The sequence below is a fragment of the Bubalus bubalis genome, chromosome 3, assembly GCF_019923935.1.
Source record: "Bubalus bubalis isolate 160015118507 breed Murrah chromosome 3, NDDB_SH_1, whole genome shotgun sequence".
NCBI lineage: Eukaryota > Metazoa > Chordata > Mammalia > Artiodactyla > Bovidae > Bubalus > Bubalus bubalis.
The window spans coordinates 161,242,145-161,263,090 of record NC_059159.1 but is presented as its reverse complement, the minus strand read 5'-3'; the positions used below and the strand labels follow the sequence as shown (position 1 = coordinate 161,263,090).

Genomic DNA, 20,946 nt, shown 5'->3' with positions numbered 1-20,946 from the left:
TCGACTTGGTTGTCAGGACAATGCCAGATTGTCATAAGGCTTCCAAACATCCTTCTGGCAATTTCTGTCCTTATCTTGCCATGAAAGTTAAAGTTAAGTCTCTCAGTCGTGTCCGACTCTTTGCGACCCTGTGGACTGTAGCCCACCAGGCTCCTCCGTCCATGGGATTCTCCAGGCAAGAACACTGGAGTGGGTTGCCATTTCCTTCTCCAGGGGATCTTCCCCACCCAGGGATCGAACCCAGGTCTCCCACATTAGAGGAAGATGCTTTAACCTCTGAGCCACCAGGGAAGCCCATAGTCTATCTTGCCATAGACTGATATTACTAGTAATGAACAGTTGCCTGACCAGAAGTGATCCCTGGACATGCTTTAAATAGTAGTAGACTTAGCTGTTTTTCTCTAACAAAGCAAAGTCTCCTAAGGACCTGAGCAGGGTATCACTCTAACAATCAAGATGATTTTTTTTTTAATAAGTAACTGGAAAGCACAAGGTTACATTAAAAAAAAATAAAAATAACCTGCTGAGATAACTCTAACTTCTCACCTTTCAACTGGGTTTGCCCCACAATTAGTCTGAGTTCTTCTCAAATCTCTCTCTCGTATTGTCCTACTTCTTTTGCCCTTGGAGTTGTTCTTTTTCATCCTCCACTTTAGCTGACTGGTTCTGGAAAGCCCTGGAATTCCTGCTGAGGGCCATAGGGTGACAGACATGAGCTGATCAGAGACAGAGAGAGAGGGAACCAGAGAGGCAAGCCGCTATCCTGGGGACAGAGGCTGCTTCTTGCCCTCAAGGCAGCAGCTATGAGGCCTGTGCTCTCGGCCCCCTCTCCTCCTCTGCCTGGGACCTCCCAGAGGTGCGGGCCGGTGCTTCCAAGTCATCAGTGGATTTGTATGTCCAGCTGCAGCTGACTTTTGAACAGTGTGCTAAGCCTAGGGCAGAGGCGTCCCTCTCATCTGTTTGAGAACGGAGACGGAGTCCGGGAAAATCAACTAATTTGGGGTTGTTTATATACTGTGTATTGTCACATCACTCTTTTATTTTTACAATAAAAGCTAAAACCTATTGTGCACCAAGTCCTAGGTTGTTCTAAGTAATAAGCATTCCGTATATATTAGCTTGTCACCACTACCCAATAAAGTCTGTCTTGTTATTATTTTATTAACTTTTCTTTGCAGTAGAGGCAAGAGAAGTAGAGACCATCTAAAGGAACTTGCCTAAGATCACACAGACAGCAAGTGGAGACCCTGGACTTGAACCAGCAAGTGGGATGCTGATGCTCTCAGCCGTAACTACAACCCTACACTGTCTCTAGACATAAAGCTTGGTTTTGAACCTCATCACAATCCTTTAGATGACCTAAATCTGATACAGATCAATTAAATTAAAAGGTATTTACTCTATCACTACACCATGAAATTTTTGCACCTTGTTTTATGTCCCTGGATGTGTTTCAGTGTCTCCTAGTTCATAGTCTAAGGGAACTTGAATAGAATTAGCATCCTACTGTTGTGAAAATTATATAAGTTTTAATTATGTTGATAAAAAAACATTTAATGAGAGCAGCTTAGTAGACACCAGACAGTATTCTAGGTACTCGGGACATATATATATATATATATATAGCAGGTGTAGTGAGTTGAATGCATGCGTGCATGCTCAGTTGCTTCAATCATATCCAACTCTTTGTGACCCTATGGACTGTAGCCCACCAGGCTCCTCTGTCCACAGGATTCTCCAGGCAAGAATACTGGAGTGGGTTGCCATGCCCTCCTCCTGGGGATCTTCCTGATTCAGGGATCAAACCTGCATCACCTGTGTCTCCTGCATTACAGGCAGTTTCTCTACCCACTGAGCCACCTAGGGAGCCCAGTGGGTTGAATGGTGGTCCGCAAAAGATATGACCACATTCTAACCCTGGAACTTGTAAGTATGACCTTATTTTGGGGCAAAAAGGGTCTTTGTAGATGTAATTAAAGGATTTTGAGATGTGATCATCTGGGGTTATCTGGATGGGCTCTAACTCCAATGGCAAGTGTTACAGGAGACAGAAGACGACACGACACCAGGAGAGGAGAAGGCATATGGAGGCAGAGATGAGACTGATGCAGCCACAAGCCAAGGAATGCTGGGGTCACCGGAGGCTGGAAGAGGCAGGGAAGGATCCTCCCCTAGAGCCTCTGGAGAAAGCGCAGCCCTGCTGGCACCCTGATCTTAGATTTTTGGCCTCTAGAAGTGTGACAGAATACATTTCTGTTGTGTGAAGCCACCAAGTTTGTTCTAATTTGTTACAGCACCCTTAGGAAACTTACAAAGTGAGCAACCTGTGAAGTCCTTGTGCTCCTGGAATTTACATCCTAATCAAGAATGAACATAATGTAACACAATGTAGAGTAATATAAGGTAACACGGTGTAATGTAGTGTAAAAAGATAAAACCATTTGCTGAAAATCAACAGCAGATAAAATCAAGAGCTAAACACATTCTCCTCACACTTCACACTAGGATGTCTTACCCGCACTCCCCGATCTGAGTGTTAATGACCCCTCCCCTCTACAGGCTCCCACAGGCCCTCTTTGAACCTTCATGACAGGAGCTATCCCACCAGCTTGTAACTGATGGCTTAGTTGTTTGTGTGCCCCAGTGGCCTGTAAAAAGTTTCCTCTCCCTCCCCTCTGGCCTTTACCTGAGACTAAGGATGGGAGGAAATTGAGACTACCTTAGTGACCAATAAGAAGGAAGCCAGCAGAGACGAAGAAGTAAGCAGGACCACTGCACATGCGTGTACAGCTTATCTCTGTCTGAGGACATGAGCCAAGAGAGCAGGGAGGCTGGAGTCCGGCCCGGAGGCCTTTCTAAGTAGTGGCCTCAAGTGGAGCTGCATTTGCTAATTGGCACTGAAGAGTCATGTGATCCACCAATGGCCATGAATGCCACTGGTGATTAGAGATGCCCAGTCCTTCCAGCCAAATCTGGTTATGGTGGCAACCCTCATGCCACATACCATGGCAGTGCGTAAAATCCTTCCTCCGGGCACCCTGACTGGGGTGCCAGTCTGTGCTGGCAGCGATGTCCCTAACCTCACAGATATGCTCTGTGAACTGGCAATGTTCAAACATTATTCACTTTTTTCCTTTGCCTTTTCACATGGGAGGAAAAAACATGAGACTCCGACATCCCCGGAGTTTGTATTATTCCAACAAAGATTCTGTTTCAAAAGAGATCAAAAGCCTTAGCAGTGAGGAGAGGAGGGTGCTTTAAGTCAGCAGGGAGCACAGCGGTCTTGTCACTTTACATGAGGTTTTAGGTAAGTCATTCGGGGGCCTCTATTCCTTTATTTTTTAACTGCATTAAAGAAGATTTTGATATTCATAAAAATAAAGAGGAATACAGAATAATAATAAACGGAACACTCAAACAAAAAACGCGAAATAATAAAGACTAGGCTTCAAACGCACAGCAAACAATATAGGCTCTGAGGCAGACCATATTTCCTGAACAGTCCATAAAAGTCTCTTCCATCTCACACGCTCGTCAGCAATGTGACCTTGCCACTCCCACCAAGATGTGGATTCTCACTTCTCTTGCCTTGAATCTGAGTTGGCTTTGGTGGTGGAGGTAGTCACTAAGTCGTGTCTGACTCTTGAGACCCCATGGACTACAGCATGCCAGGCTCTTTTGTCCATGGGATTTCCCAGGCAAGAATACTGGAGTAAGTTGCTATTTCCTTCTCCAGAGGATCGTCCCAACCCAGAGAACAAACCTGTCTCCTGCATTGCAGGTGGATTCTTTACCAACTGAGCCACCAGGGAAAAAGCTTTAGTGTTTAAAGTTTTAGAGTTGGATTTAGTGGTTCAGTTGAAACCAGTAAGATGCAGTAGAAATGATGAGACCAGAGTTCTGAGGGGCCAGGATGGAAGAAGTCTTACAACTTCCTCCTGGCTCCCTTGGAAGAATATCTGCTCTCTAGACTAACCCCTTGTGGTGCTGCTTCTCAGAACCCAGCTGCCACGCGGGGAGACGGCTAGCCCTGTGGAAGGGCCACGGGGAAGTACAATGGATGTTAGTACCACCCAGGCTTTGAGGCATCCTAGTTCAGGCCCTCGGAGAAGGCAACGGCACCCCATTCCAGTACTCTTGCCTGGAAAATCCCAGGGACGGAGGAGCCTGGTGGGCTGCAGTCCATGGGGTCGCTAACAGTCGGGCACGACTGAGTGACTTCACTTTCACTTTTCACTTTCATGCACTGGAGAAGGAACTGGCAACCCACTTCAGTGTTCTTGCCTGGAGAATCCCAGGGACGGGAAGCCTGGTTGGCGAAGCCTGGTTGGCTGCCGTCTATGGGGTCGCACAGAGTAGGACACGACTGAAGCGACTTAGCAGCAGCAGCAGTTCAGGCCCTAGACATGCGATGAAGGTGATTCCAGCACCCAGCCCCTTGAGTCATCCCCAGCCATGTGTGGCTGGGGTCCCAGCTGAGGTCCCACACTGTGAAGCACAGACAAGCCATTACTGCTGTTCTCTGCCCAAACTCCTGACTCAGAATCTGTGAGTACAATAAATCTTAATTCATCACATTGCAAGTATAATTGCACATGTGCTCCAAATGTTCTCAAAAATAACGATAGTTTCGCCAAGAAGGGATGGGAACAAGGATGTTGGCAAATCCCTCCTAATAAACATGGCCTAAAACCTAACTCATCCATTGCTGCATACCCTTTTTCTCTCACCTGTCCTGAAATTCCCATTCTCAAGGTTCACACCTTGGGTGAGAAATCTAAAGAACCCTTGGTGGCTGAAGTTGCTTTGGCTAGGGGCGGGGGGAGTAAGAAGAGAGGCATTTCTTCTAGTGTTCTCGCAAGTCTGTTGGGGAACTGGAACCCTAGACCAGGAGAGGGTTTGTGCAGCTTATCTCCCCTTTGTTGCCTTGGAGGGTTCAAGGCTTGGACCTGATCAGGGAAGAAACTAGAAAGGCCACGAGAGGCAGCCTTGCAGTGTTAAGTCTCAAGCAGCCTGGAGTCCCACTGCATTCTTCTCTGGGCCTGAGCAGTGAAAAAAGCATATCAAGCGGGGTTGTGCCCAAGAGATCGACGACGCTGCAGACTGTGCTGATGGAGGTGTCAGGTCAGCCTCCCTGCAGGTCTTCTCCCCATCAAAGCCTGCCTGGGTCCCCATGACCACATGACTACTGAACCTCAGCCATCAGACTTGACTGTAAGGCCCCCATGTTATAAGATCATAGACTGTCCTTGCTGGGAAGGACCTGGGAAGAGACCATCCATTGCCTTCAGAATGCACAACTGGTAAACAGTTGGTAAAGATCATGGAAGAGACTACCAACAGGACCACTGATGCTTTTGTTCCATTAAGAATTTAGAGGGGTTAGAAGTGACCACATTATAAGCTATTGGGGTAGAAAAATACCATTTTCAAAGCATTTGTAGAGAGGGAACTTAAGGCATGGCAATCATAGGGCAAAAATCTTGGGACCAGCTGCCAAGAAAGTTGAGTTTGCATAATTCCTTCGACTAGAGCAACTGTTCTAAGGACAGGAAAATGCAAGCAATCCCCCAATGTGACTTTTACATGGTCTCAGTGTATGGGTGGAATTCTCCCACTATTTTCATCATTCTGGGCACTTTAAACTCAATCTACCTAATCAATGAGGCAACTATAATGGACCCTATAAAACCTGAGTAAGGCAAGATGCTTGGGAACATCTAGCAGTAGGCTTTTCCACTACTGGCCACTAGGAAATTCACATGCAATGCAGATGTGCGTGAATGCAATTTCAGAGCGCTTCCTAAGCTGACCACAACTCAGAAGCCTCAAGATTTCAGAATCTTATAAAGAGGGACTCTCCTGGGGGCAGGGTAGGAACCTTAGAGCAGGGGGAAATTGCAAAGAATGTAACTTTCATCCCAAGGGAGGATTCTTTGCAATAATGAGCAGTTGTTTCAGTGTGGACTTCAGTGTTACTTTGTGAGGAAATGAGCTCCCTGTCACTTTCAGCCTCTGGGGAGAAACTGTCTACTGACTCCCACTCACTGGGTTCATTGCAAATTGTGAAGTATCAGATAAAAGCTGATTCAGGTAACAACACATCAGTTATGCATACTCCAAGATTCTGCAATTTCATGAGCTGTCATAAAATCACTGCCTTTGCAAAATCAGCACAGCATTGGATGCCAAAAACCAAACCAAAACAAAGGAAAAACCAACTATTTCTTTTTAACACAGAGCTGACTTTCATGGCGCAGCATTTGACATTTCTGTTTTCAATCAACTCAAAGCCTTTATGTCATTCTGCACTGAGAATCACTGTTATCTTCAAAAATCTTTTTAGGATTCTGTATTCTGAAGATGTTTGACAGGGTGATTTTTATTTCAGTATCAACACCTGTAACTCCAGGTTTTAGAACAGTGGTTATCAATTAGGGGATATTTTGAAGACATTTAGCCATGTCTGAAGACACTTCTGAGTGTCGTGCCTGGGGGTGTAGGGGTACTGCTCCTGGCATCTACTGGGTAGACATCAGGGATGCTGCTAAATATTCTGCAAGTCACACGACAGTCCCCCACAAAACAGAGAATTGTCTGGCCCCAAATGTCAATAGTGTTACTGTTGGAAACCCTCTCTAAAAGGATAGAGAAAATAATAACAATAGCACTATGCTTACTTTGGGCTTCCCTGGTGGCTCAGCTGGTAAAGAATCCACGTGCAGTGTGGGAGACCTGAGTTTGATCTCTGGGTTGGGAAGATCCCCTGGAAAAGGGAAAGGCTACCCACTCCAGTATTCTGGCCTAGAGAATTCCATGGACTGTATAGTTCATGGGGTCACAAAGAGTCGGACACAACTGAGCCACTTTCACTTTATGCTTTCTTCCTGACAGGCTGCTGCACGGTCCCTTCACACACGCACATGGTCTCTACACACGACAACTCTTCATGGTGGGCATCGCTATCCCCAGTGTATGGGTGGGAAAATTCAAGTCCAGAGAAGTTACAGGGCTTGTCCAAGATCAAACAACTTGTAAATGCAGAACTAGGGCTCAAACCAACTCCAAAGTCCAGATTCCTAATCACTACACTCTGCTGGGGGACCTTTGCATCACCACACATGGTTTCCAACAGAGATTAGGTTGTATACAACCAAGAAAGTGTCCTTGGGAGCCAAGGGCTTTAGAAGGCTACAATGGAACCTGTACTTCTTGAAAGAATCTGAATGGGCCAGCCTCCCCAGTCATGATGCTCACTCACAATGGATCCAAGCCCAGACTCTTCCAGGTCCTTGAGAAGGGAGAAGGAGTATGTCTATCTGTCCATCCACCTATACCATGAGGTAAACTTTGGTGTGATCTCAATCAATATCACAGGTCTCAAAGACTTTCAGCTTAAAATAACCACTTCTGTTGAAAATTTTGGAGTTAGGCAGAGCTGAAATCAAACACTGGCTCTTAATGGGGTCATTCTGGGCAGCAAGTCACTTTATCTCTCTTCTAAGATTCAGTTCTCCCAACTGTATAATGGGTATCATTATCATCACAACTATTTCATGAGAGTGTTCTGGGGATGAAATGAGAATATTAATGAATTCATGGAGGCCCCAAAGTTAGGTCAGTACCCAGGACAGAGGACAAGACCAATGCATATTAGACAATACAGTCCATTATATCATCATATGTTTTACAGTCTATACGGATATATTTTGAAAAGGATGGGAATCAGACCAGGGCTAGATGGCTGAATGCTCCCAGGAGTGCTTAGATGTGGAATGCCAATGTGGCATGCTCCATGCCATGCTGAGAAAGAACAGTGCATCATGGACTTAAAAATAGCAAGCACAAAGAACACACTGAATCTTGAGCAAGTATCCTTTGTGATTCTAACGAACATTTCTGCGGTTGCCTTTTCTAGTACAGCTATTTGTGGGTGACTGTCATCTCTCTGGTTGCCAAAATCCCATAATATAACACACACATGCTTATGCCTGATGTCGCCAGTCTTCTGCTTTGAGTGCCTCAAGAATGTGGAAAATTAAGTGAATTCTGGTATCCATCAGAGACTAATGTAGGCACTCGAAGAATCTCGAGTCAGAAATAGAAATGAACCAGGCCACTTGCGTCTTGAATTTTATTTCTAAAAAGTTGTATGACCCTCTACAGGTTAGCAATTGAGACTTGAATCTTTTATTTAGTGAATATTTTGATGTCACATATTTTAGAACTGATGGCTGTTGAGATGAAATTAGTCACCTCTGGGATGAGTCAGTTACACGTGGAGCTTTTGTTTCCTGAGAATTTAGCCTCTTTCCCCAATTCTGGCCTGTCTCCAAAACTACTTCCTTCTACAATAGTGATATTAATATTTCACTGCACAGGTACATTTGTTTAGGAGGGATTTTTGGCCAACCTCCCAAATTAGAGGATCTCAGAATACCATAGCTGAAAGATCCCGAGAGACCTCCCACTGAAAACACGAGGGAACCGCGACCAGAGAGGATGAGAGATTTACCGCAAGTGACACAACGAATTGGCTGCAGAGCTGGAATCAGCACCTTGGCTTTGGCAGTTTCTTACTTTTTCATTTACCACTGCATGAGGTTTCTCATCTTCTTCGGGGGTAATTCTAAGGTGAGTGGACAAATTTTCTCTATATATCTCACTAATGAAAGAAACGTAACATTATATTTCAAACACTTAAATAAAACTTGGTTAAACAAGAAAGAATCTTAGGTGGAAAACCACAAGGCAAGTGACAAGACTTGTTGATTGGAGCAGATGTGAAATAGACAGAGCTGGTGTGGCTTTACCTACCTAAAATGTCCAAAAGCATTGATGAGAAACCCACTTGTGGCCCCCAGGGACCCATCACCTCCAGTGACGGCATAGACAATGGTGGGTGATGGGCCCAAGCCAGAAACAATCCTTTGGGCTTTCTCAGTATGGAACTTCAAAGGAAAAGCAGACAGAAGATATGATATTCAAATTTTTAAAAAAGAGTACAGCGTTTTCTTTCAACGATTCCAACTTTTTTTTTTTTTAACCCTGTTTTGCTCCTGGTTTCTAGTGAGCTGAGAATACAACCAATAGACTGACTGGGCCATCCCAACACTACCTCATGAAAAGCTGTGCAAGAGAATTTGACAATCAATATATCCATTATACTGACCAGTTCTCATCTTCTTTCCCTGTCACCTTGATGTCATCACTTCAAGGCTATTGTGCTGTTAATTTTAGCCAGAAACCTTTGAAAATTGGTAGAATTTTCTGGCCTATGTGAAAGTAGCCATCTTTCCTGGTCTGTATCAATTTGCATTTGGTGAACCAAGGCTTCCCTGGTGGCTCAGGTGGTAAAGAATCTGCCTGCCATGCAGGAGACCTGGGTTCAATCCCTGGGTCGGGAAGATCCCCTGGAGAAGGGAATGGAAACTCACTCCAGTATTCTGCCTGGAGAATTCCATGAACAGAGGAGCCTGGAGGGCTACAGTCCACGGGGTCACAGAGAGTCAGGCACAACTGATGACAAACACTTTCACTTCAAACCGAGGCTGTTTCTAATCAAGTTCAGATGAAAGCGTGGCTCCACCATGGGGCCTATGGGGGAGAGACCTCAGCCCAGTGCCAGAGAGACAGCTTTATTCCCACCTATTCCCAGGTGGTGCTAGTGGTAAAGAACCCGCCTGCCAATGCAGGTAGACGTAAGAGACAGGGCTTCGACCCCTGGGTGGTCAAGATCCCCTAGAGGAGGGCACGATAACCCACTCCAGTACTCTTGCCTGGAGACTCCCATGGACAGAGGGGCCTGGCAGGCTACAGCCCAGAGGGTCACACAGAATAGGACACAACTAAATGGCACCCCACGCCAGTACTCTTGCCTGGAAAACCCCATGGATGGAGGAGCCTGGTGGGCTGCAGTCTATGGGGTTGCAAAGAGTCGGACACGACTGAGTGACTTCACTTTCACTTTTCACTTTCATGCACTGGAGAAGGAAATGGCAACCCACTCCAGTGTTCTTGCCTGGAGAATCCCAGGGACGGGGGAGCCTGGTGGGCTGCCATCTCTGGGGTCACACAGAGTTGGACACGGCTGAAGCGACTTAGCAGTAGCAGCAGCAAAGCAACTTAGCACGCACGCACGCACAGAAGTCCCAAAGCAGGGTTCAAATTTCCCTGAGTCAAAGCCTTCAAATCAGTCTGAAATCAAGGGTCAGGGTTGTCCTTTATGTGTTTGGATGAAATCAATTTTCTTACAAACACTGTTTACTTCTCACTTCCCTTAGGGGTTTATAGGAATTAAAATGGGATTTCACTTATGAGCTATGCTTTTTACCATTTTAGAAATTGTTTTTGAACCTGACCATGCAAAAGAAGTACCTGGAGCGGTGTTTGAAAAACATAAATTACAGGACTCCTCACCTTGGCTCCCTTGTGGCGCAGCTGGTAAGGAATCGGCCTGCAGTGCGGGAGACCTGGGTTTGATCCCTGGGTTGGGAAGATCCCCTGGAGCAGGGAAAGGTACCCAGTCCAGTATTCTGGCCTGGAGAATGCCATGGACTATGATCCATGGAGTCACAAAGAGTCAGACACCGCTGAGCAACTTTCTCTTTCACTGTCACCGTGGTCACTGAATCCAAATTTCCTGGAATGAGACCTGGGCATTTATATTTTTAAAAAGCTTCCCAGGTGATTCTAATGCCTAGATTTAATAATTTGGTTACATTTTGCCCTCCCTCCCTCTCTCCTTCCCTCTGTTTTTCCTGTCTTCTTTGTGGACTGCCCTCAAGACCTAAGCAGCACAAATTATAGTTTTAAAAGACAGACAACATTCTTAGTTCCAAGTCACCACCAATTTACAAACAACATTTTGGAAGAAAACATGTCTGTTAACCTGGAACTGCCTGTATGGTTACTGGCACTGCAAAGGGTTTTCAAATCAGAATTAGAAATGTGGTTATGTTCTTTCCTCTTGAAGATATATCTAGTGAAACAGACATATGTCTAAGTACAAGTTCTCATGCTTTATTTTAAGTCTTTATCATATTCAGAATGGCCCAGACATAAGAATTCAGATGTGACCTAAATTCTACATATACATCAAGTTCTGAGTTAGGTTGCTACCATTCTCTTCTCTTGTTCTAAACTAACCGAGCCTGATTTCCCTTTATCTTTCCTTGTAGGCATCCTCTACTGCTCCATCAGGTTCTTCAAGCTACTCCGAAATCACCAAGAGGAACTAACACACCTTCAGAGCACAAATGTACTAATATACTTTATTATATTCATATTATTATTATGTATTAATTCAATTTGAAAGGAATTCATAGATCTCTTTAGGAAAATCTAATTTGTTGCTAGGGGTGAACTTAGACGAGTGGACCCAAATGTTAAGATCTACAAATTAATGTTCTGTTTCAAACAAAGAAACTTTCCTTTAGAATTCCTTTATTTAGTGGTTCTGCAGAGTTTCCAGGATTCCTATTATGTAAAGATCAGATCTGACTTCAAAGCCACTCATATTTTCCTTTATTCTCTTCTTCCTTTTCCTCTGAATTCCTGAGTTATTTTAGTTCATCCCCTTTCACATTCATTTGCTTTTCTGTACTTTTCCTCCTGCTGACCAGTTTTCCCTCATGTTTGCAGTTTTCAATGAAATAATCACGCTTCTGGAAGATTTCAGGATGAGTCCACATTTTCACCCTTTCCTGTATCTGTACTCTACTATATCTGTATCTGTACTCTTCTACTAAAGGCTGACTGTCCATCTCTTCCCCTGGATTTGGGGATGAGCCATCCACCCATCTTAGCTAATGGCTCGCGGGCAGTTCTGAGCCTATGCATTATGCCTGTTCAGCCCCTCTGCACCTCTGCCATTCCCATAAAAGGGAATTGTCATGATTAGTTCATTCGTGCAGGGAAAGTATGAGCAGACTCATCCAACCTACAGCTTAGAGTCACTTAGCCAAACTCAGCTAAAATGAGCAAAGCCAGGCTACCCAATCCACACAGACTCTGTAAACCTGGAGGATGCTTCAGTTTACAGTGAGCCTTTAATGCAGTTCCAGGGATTAAGAATGTGAGAGAGAACCAGTGTTTGACTTCAGGGAAGTGTCAGGTGACTGAACATCCTTTAAGGGAGGAGTGGGGAAAAAGCTCTTTTCTTTCTTCCCTTGGGACTGGAGCTTAGCGATGCTAAACACCACAGAAGACAGAAGATGTAAGGAAGATGAAGGGAAGCAGAAACTGACATCTAGGGTAGGGAGAAGCTCCTCCCACAAGAGGCCCTAAGGAGGAAATGATGCACTGGCAGCCCAGCTCCTACAGAAAAGCAGCTCCAAGGACCACAGCTCATCCCCCAGTGAATGGCCAGTGCCCATCTGGCTGATGTCCAGCAAAGCCATGATTGTGGCGGAAAGAAATAGCCCTGAATCTAGGCCTAAGCACCCCACTCCTAGCCCCTTAGTCTGTTAGGATTTCTTTCCTTCTGGCTTGGGAATCTCTCTCTCAAATGGCCTCCAGGAGATTGCACGCATTGAATGAGCTCTTTCCTCTACTTATTCAAAAAATGAAAAGAGATTTTCTTTATTTTTTTGGAATATGGTCTTGCCCACCTGAGCCACAAACCAGCCCCTCACTCTTATATCTCGCTCCAATGATTAATTTAGCCAAAACTGAGTCTTGATTTAAGACTCTACTTCCACCTGTTATGGCTCATCTGACAGGTGAGAGTTACTACCTACTGGGCCAGAACAATAATATATTTGTATTTAAGTCAAAGTGAAACTGCCAATGTGGCTGAAGACCACGTTTTCTGATGCCAATTAAGAAAACTAGAAAAGCTTATAGAACTAGTTTTATCCTACTTTCCAAATCCTGTCTGCCTTCCATCTGTAACAACACCTACTACATGACATGAATGTACATGACGGGCTCAGTGAGAAAAGACATCCGGGTTTTAAAAAACGATTTTTAAATCAGATTTTCTGCCCATCTGTGTGTACCCGGTCTCCCTCCACTTCAGAGGGGGCCTGCAATTTTCATCTCTGTTTCTTCATCCTGCCTGGAACTCCTCAGGAGTATAATGCTGTCCCATGTGAGCCCGAACCACAGTTCTTGCTGTGACTAGGCTGTGCCCAAGTCACTGGTTCCTAGGGTTTTGCTAGCTTGGACTGGAGAGTAGCTCCCCAGGCTCCCTCTGCCAGGCAGGTCCCCTGATGCCTGGTGCACCCAGCCCCAGTCTTTTCATTCGGCAAACAGCTATGGGGCATCTACTTGGTGCCAGACCCATCTGTCCTGATTACGTGAAACCAGCAAGAAAGAGACAGGAAATGGACTAGAGCTTTTAAGGAGAGTAAAGACAAAGAGATGCTATATGGTCTCAACTGTTATTGCAACTGAAAGCACCATGGACTTGCCACTTTGAGACTTAAAAACAACCTCCTACAAAACCATTTCTCAAAAGAAAAAAAAAATTCTCAGAGCTGTCTTTTCCTCTCTAACTTACTGTCGCTGTTTCCCATTATCCTTGGCTCCCTCATCTTGTCTAAGATGCAGCAAGCTGAGCCACTTTTGAGGAGAGGCAATCCCCAAAGCTCAGGACTCTGAGCCACTCATTCTGCACCCTCCTCTTTCTGTCTTTTGGGCTTCTAACATGAAGAAATCCCTTTTTTACCCTGGGATCCTGCAGGTACTTATCCTCACAAGCTTGAGGTCAGCATTCACATAATTAAAATTTCTTCTTATGATATATATATATAAATAATTGGGTTGGTCAAAAAGTTCATTCATATTTTTCTGTAACATCTTATAGCAAAACCCAAATGAATTTTTCAGCCAATCCTACACATACACACAGAGACATATATATATATGTTAATATATAATTTAGCCTTTCCAATATTAAATATATGTATACATATATCACTTAGCTTTTATCCTTTATATTTTAAGAAAAATGTGCTTGTGTATGTATATGTATGTAGACACACACACACACACACATCTCATATAAACTTTTTCTTAGCAGGTTTCCCCTACAAGCAAAGCTTGGCCAAGCTGCTCCAAGAACTCTGTAAGGGGCCTTAGGGATCAAGTAAAGCAGGGACAAGGCCTTGGGACCTTACAGTCAGTCTGCTTTTCCCTTTGGTGATGCTATTGGGGTCCCCAAGGTATTCTCACCAGCTTCATTCAATCTTGGGTACAGACGACTGGAGGCAAGTTAGCTATTACTCTTTGTATTTTAAAAAGAGTTCAAAACCCCAGGAGAAAGAGAAGACACTCTCCAGGGTGAGATATCTGGCAGAATTTGGGGGATGAGGTGGAGATGGAGATTTTGTTCTAAGGCAACTCCACTCACCATCTTCCGCACCATCTCACATCTCTGGCTGGGTGTCCTGGGACCTGCTGTGGCTACAAATCCCAAATGGAAACATATATTTGTTTTGCTTCTGTATGAGTCTGGCTAGACACTGGACATACAGGAAGGTCACTTATCTCCTAGACTGAAATGTTCAGAACCTGCTTGAGGACCACAGAGCACCCTCTGAGCATTATACTTTGTGAATCTTTTAGAGCACAGGCACACAGCCTTCAGAGGGACCGTCAGTTTCAATTCCAAGACCCTTGGCTATAGATTTCCCACTTCAAGTTGCTCAAAGGTAGTAAATTTGGCAACAGACTAAGCGCTAACAGCCTGAGTTCAAGAAGGAAAAAGGCAAGAGCTGACAGAACTCAAAAGGGGGACATTTAGTGAAGGGGCAAGCTGCTCATCACATTAGTTGGTCCATGAAGACACCACTATACTATGTGACAGCCCAATACAATACTTAGTCCTCAGAGTAAAAATTCTGGATCATCTGGGAAAGTTTCAGTGGAAACAGTGTACATACTCTGTTTAGGAAGATAATTCTAAGGCGCTGGGGAAAGGTGATGGCATGCAGAAACACCTAGAGGAGAATGGCAGTTGCTGCATCGTAAAGCCACAGCATGTGGCCCTGGACTGGAAACCACCTACCTCTGAATGTTATCTTCAAGCTGTTTGACTCTGAACTCATCCTCCTCAGACTGCCGCCTCCTGGCTTCCTCTTCTTCCGCGGTTCCAGCAGGTATGCCCTGCAGCAGCCATTTTTCTCGAAGTACTTTAGACTGTGGGAATGAGCAAAGAGAGCAGACTGACGATACCTCTCAGTTCACACCGTCCTCTCCCTCCAAGGCCCCTCTGTTTTAGCTTTGCCCCTCATCAGTGGTCCCCTACTTGCTCCTACCCTATGTCCAGAGAGCCACCAGAAGGATTGATTCCCATATTTTCTATGATTAAAAAATTTGAAAACATACAGAACAGAAAAAACTAGATGATGCATTCCTATGTAATTTCATGTGCATTTCACAATTATAAACATTTTGTCATATTTCCCCATATATTCTTCCCACAGAAGCATTTTAAAGTAAATAACCAATATCAGGACATGGGATTCCATGGCTCCTCTGTCCAGGAAATTCTCCAGGCAAGAAAATACTGGAGTAGGTTACCATTTCCTCCTTCAGGGGATCTTCCCAACTCAGGGATTGAGCCTGGGTCTACTGCATTGCAGGTGGATTCTTCACTGTCTGAGCCACCAGGGAAGCCCTTCCCACTGAAGCCTCTTAAAGTAAATAACCAACATCAGGACATTTCACCCATAAATATTTCAGTATGAGTCTCTAAAAAATAAGGACATTTTCTATGCAACTGCAGATTGATTATAAAATTTCCCAAGATCACTTAATATCCAGTCCATCTTAATGTGTTCTTTTTAAAAGATTAAAAAGTATTGTTAAAAAGTACTTAAAATTTATGGGGCATTGTTTAATAATATAAAATCAGGTGTGAAAGCTTGTGGTACAATTTGTGTATGTTGGTGGCTCTCTTGCCGGCTGAGTTGTGTCCCCCTAGTGGGCTGCCATCTATGGGGTCGCACAGAGTCGGACACGACTGATGCGACTTAGCAGCAGCAGCAGGGGAGAGGAAGAGGGGATCTAACAGAATGAGACAGTGAGCCGGTCTCAGGGAACTCAGCTTCCCAAAGGTGTTCTGACATTACAAGTTCCTTTACACCATGTACCCTGCCTGCCTGGTCAATATTTTCAAATTTGAACTTGGCTTTTCATACAGACTAAAAACCAAGAAAAGTCTAAAAACAGTTTGAATGGTTCACAATTGTGAGAGACACAATCGTAATGTCTTTGCAAGCAAGGCTCCTGATACCTTCAGGCTTCTCAGCAAATGACCCTGGAGTGTTGATCATAAATATCTCACAAGGTCACAAGTCCGTCTTTGATTTGTTTTTTTTCAGTCTTCTGGAGAAAAAAGGCTGTGGTTTTTTAAATATAAAAAACATGGTTTTTCATAGCTTGGATTTAGAAGAAAACTCTAGTCAGTGTACCTGCTCATGAATAAATAATTCAAAGGCAGCTTACGTACTGAAGATGTGGTTATGAGAAACTGGATTCTGACCCTGCTGATGTATCATACAAACCTTTATAAGTGTGACAGTCCCAGAAGGATTCACATGGCAATCTGTACTGAGGGCTTGCTATTGCTGGGACCTTGACATGACAGATGAAATAGACAAATCTCAGGCAATTCAACCAAGGGGCAAAGGGAATATTAAATTCAGTCTGTCTGGTACAATCCAATAGTTGATTTACTGTTTTAAACTCACATGATCACGAGTTACATAATAAAAACAATAAAAATAAGTAATTGTGTCCATAGAGTTAAAAGCCAAGACAATTTTTCAAAGGAAGAAGAGTGATGGCTCTTGCTGCATGAAATATTATGAAATATATTAAATGGCTAGAGGGATTCAGGAGAATGAAATTAGCACAGGAATGGCAGATTAATGGAATAAAAAGAATCTATAAATGGCAGACTTGAATGTAAGTGAGAAATACGTATATGACAAAGAAGACATTTAAATCTGTGGGGAAAAGGATGAATTAATCGATAAATCATGTTGAGGCAACTGCCTCACCATCAGGGAAAAGTAAAGTTATTCCTACCTTATTTCTTATAGGAAAATATATGCTAGATTTTAGTCAACAAACTACTGAAGTAGAAGAAACATCATAGATTAAGTGTTCAAGATGAAGATGTTCTTTCCAAGGATGACATCAAGGTCAGAAATTGTAAAGTGAATGTTAGATGTGAGTTCATACAAATTATAAAGTTTTGTAGAAGAACTTCAAAGAACCATATACAAAAATCAAAAGGGAGATCAAAGTTAGTGAATTCTGCATACTAATGTTAATGTAATTTCATTTTACTCACAGGCTGATGAGGCCTATAGTAAGGGCTCCATTATCTTACTCTATAAAAATATATTGGATCATATCTGGGTGGTGAGTGGACAATTGATAAGTTTTTGCTTTATATTTTCCTGTACTTTTAAATTTCACTCTTGAAATGATTACACACTTCTTATTTTACAATCAGGAAAAAGAATATATCTATTAAAATTGCTTGCTGGTCCCATACATGAGCATTTCTTAGAAATTCTTAAGCACAAATATTAGATACTCAATATATCTAAGGATCTTACAAAAAGAAATCTGAGTTTAATTTGACCAGGACCTCAAGATACCCAGAGGTTTCCTAATCACTGGGTTGTAGCAGCTAATATTTCAACACCTCCTTCATCGCCTTATAGAATTTGCTTGTCATTCACATAAAAAGTAATGATATTTCATTTTGTGACGCTACTATATAGCCCTATTGCAATTAATAAGTATATTAATCAAATATACAAGTATCAACATGATTGCCTTACATTCTATTTATTTGCTTTGACAAGAGACCAGTGAATGTCTAAATAATTCATATTTCATGGCATAAGAATAAGCATCCAAAGACTTTGATAATGAGAATTATATCTTAATAAAAATGAAATCAAATTCTAATGTTTTTCCATTTAAATTTGCACTGATTATTTTTTTCTCCCTAAGAGCACATCTGGGATTTTGAAAAATGGTAAAATAAACAGTAATTACTGACCTATTTTCTACTTCAAGAAACTACCAATCATCACTGCAGCATATCTCCATGTGGTCCAAACTTTCCAGAGCCCATGAAAATATATTTAGAGTAAAAGAGACACTGAGGAGCATGATTGACGTCTCTCTAGACAAATTATTTCATTTGAAGAAAACAGTCTCCTGGAGAAAGCATGATTATGGAGACAGTACTGGGGTTCAACTGGGCTCCCCCATTTAGAGTTTCTACGTTCTTGGGCAAACTACTTGATCTCACCAGTTTGTTTTCTCACATAACCCAGGGGGAGTAGTATCTACTTTGGTGTCATTATTGAGGGGATATATTTAAAGTATCACACACACATTAGGCACTGAAAAAGACTCTTGAGAGTCCCTTGGACTGCAAGGAGATCCAACTAGTCCATCCTAAAGGAGATCAGTCCTGGGTGTTCATTGGAAGGACTGATGCTGAAGCTGAAACGCCAATACTTTGGCCACCTCATGTGAAGAGATGACTCATTGGAAAAGACCCTGATGCTGGGAGGGATTGGGTGCAGGAGGAGAAGGGGACAACAGAGGATAAGATGGCTGGATGGCATCACCAACTTGATGGACATGAGTTTGAGTGAACTCCGGGAGTTGGTGAAGGAAAGGGAGGCCTGGAGTGCTGTGATTTATGGGGTTGCAAAGAGTCGGACACAACTGAGAGACTGAACTGAACTGAACTGATTATTATTTTTTTTTAATCTTTATTGAATTTGTTACAATATTGCTTTTGTTTTATGCTTTTTTTTTTTTTTTTTCTGGCCTTGAGACATGTGGAATCCTAGCTCCCTGACCAGGAATCAAACCTGCACTCCTGCCTTAGAAGGTAAAGTCTTAAAGACTGGACTACCAGGTAAGTCCCAGTGATGACGGACAAAGGGATGACATGGCTGCTGTGTTGCCACCAGGGTGCTGGCTGGGTCTCCACCAAGAGCCCAGGGGGAACTATAACCTCAATGAATGTACTACCATTCAGAGGTGAGGCTGCCAAGCTCCAAAATGAATGATCACAGGGAAGATGACTCATGCTATTTAAGGTCAGTCCACAGTTAACTGATTTAAAGTAGAAGCTATTCCTTTCTGGTGTCTGCAATGATCATATGTCTCAGTCAGGCACCACCTTCCTTATAGTAAAATAACTCTTATCATTTTGGGGTGGGTGGACTGGGAACAAAGAGAGGCGGTCATGAAGGAGTTCCACCTGTGTTGCAGCAAGGCTAGCGACTGTCCTCACCCAATCTCACCAGGGCAGAGAAACTCGGGACCTCCCAGAGCTGGCATCTCTCTCCAGTGTAACACCTGATAAACCACATTGGAGATCTCTGAGCTTTCTTTTTTTGTTGGTCAAGGCTCACTAGTAAGCCTTTCCTAGTAAGATAAAATTATAGTGCATTGGTCTCCATTTATTAAATTTTCATCATTTCAAATCCTTTTTCCCCAGATATAGGAAGGTAACCTTGGTGAAAGTGCCATGTGCTTCCTCAAATAGTCAATCTCATCAACTGTGTGAAAATTTTACCAGGATAACCATAGAGAACTATCTTATTCCCTTGTCTCCAAGTCTTTAAAGGAATCTCACTGCTTTCCTATGCAATACTAAGTCATTTGTACTGTTATTTTTATTGACTGGATGAATGGGTGGATGGATGGCGGACAGATGAAATATGAAATAAACACTGTAACACTGGACTGGATCAGCAATGAATGAATCCTTGGTATCTTATTTGACACCCAGAAAGATGAGAAGTGAGACAAAAGAATCTTGATCTTCTGATATATGTTTATTGCCTGACTTTTGATTCAACGAATGCAGATACAAAGAACTTCACTGAGCTGAAAGAGGAGAGAATCTGTCTAGTCAAAAACATCCTCTCATTCTTTCAGTATTCTTATTCAAAAGTTCACCTTTTAAGCAAGAATTCATTGAGGTTTAGTACATTTTGGTTTCTTATCAGGAGTGAATTGACTGTACTTTGAGCCAGAGACCCAGCTCTGTCCAGATTGACCTTGAACAATTCACTTGGTTCTGTGAAGTAAGCTTAAGCCACACCTCTCTGTAAAAAGAAGATGCTAACTTCGGCCCCCAGTCCTCCCTGAGGAACATGGTCAGGAAAGAACAGTGGCATAGAGCACAGATGCAAAGCTTCCTACAAGGAAAGGTCCATAAATGGATTTACATGATAAGCAGTAAGAGAGAAAAAGGCAATTTTCACTACTGTGCCGCTTTCTTTCCTTTTAAACACCTTTCTCTAGTTCAAGTTAACGGTGAACTGATAAATATGGGAAGCAGATTTAGGTCATGTTGCTATTTAAAATCATGTTGCTGATGATTTCATTCTGAGGATTCATATAGCACAACCCTGTCTTCTAGAAAAGAATGGGAAATGCAACTGTAAAGGTTCCTCTTGCTAAAAAAAAAAGTCCAAATAATCCACATCTAGCATCACCCTGAGAGTCAGCCCCGCCTTCCCAACTAGCCCTCTAAGCGATCCAGTTTCTCTACGTGCAATGTCACGGCAACTTGGGGTGAGCAGGAGAAGCCTTTTCTCAAAAAGCCAGGGGCAGTGAAAAGCCAGCAGCACCGCCCCGCTGGCCACTGGTCACACTATTCTCTGAGCCTGCAGAAAGCAACATTCTGCAGCTGGTGGAGTCCCTGTGACGGTGATAGAGCTTTCTCCTGGGCTGCCATCAATTATAATGCTTAAGTGCATTCTGTTTTAAAGAAAAATAAATAAATAAACATCTCTCTCTTCCCTGTGGTGCAATGAAAACCAACCAAGTCAAATCATTTCAATACTATCTTTTGAGAGTGCTCTAACAGGACACTTTGAAAACTATTAAAGTAGAAATAAAACACATACATAATCTGGCATGCACAGCATTGCTTTTTTA

General features: G+C 43.2%; 1 protein-coding gene across 10 annotated transcripts in view; it reads right to left on the bottom strand.

The window, feature by feature from the left end:
- PALM2AKAP2 (PALM2 and AKAP2 fusion) overlaps nucleotides 1–20,946 on the bottom strand; it is a 515,120-nt gene that overhangs the window by 270,032 nt on the left and 224,142 nt on the right. For all 10 annotated transcript variants that reach the window (XM_025279197.3, XM_045165161.1, XM_044940414.2 and 7 more), the window contains one exon: nucleotides 15,014–15,144. In XM_025279197.3, the coding sequence (XP_025134982.2) occupies nucleotides 15,014–15,144 (131 nt within the window). The remainder of the gene's footprint in view (nucleotides 1–15,013; nucleotides 15,145–20,946) is intronic.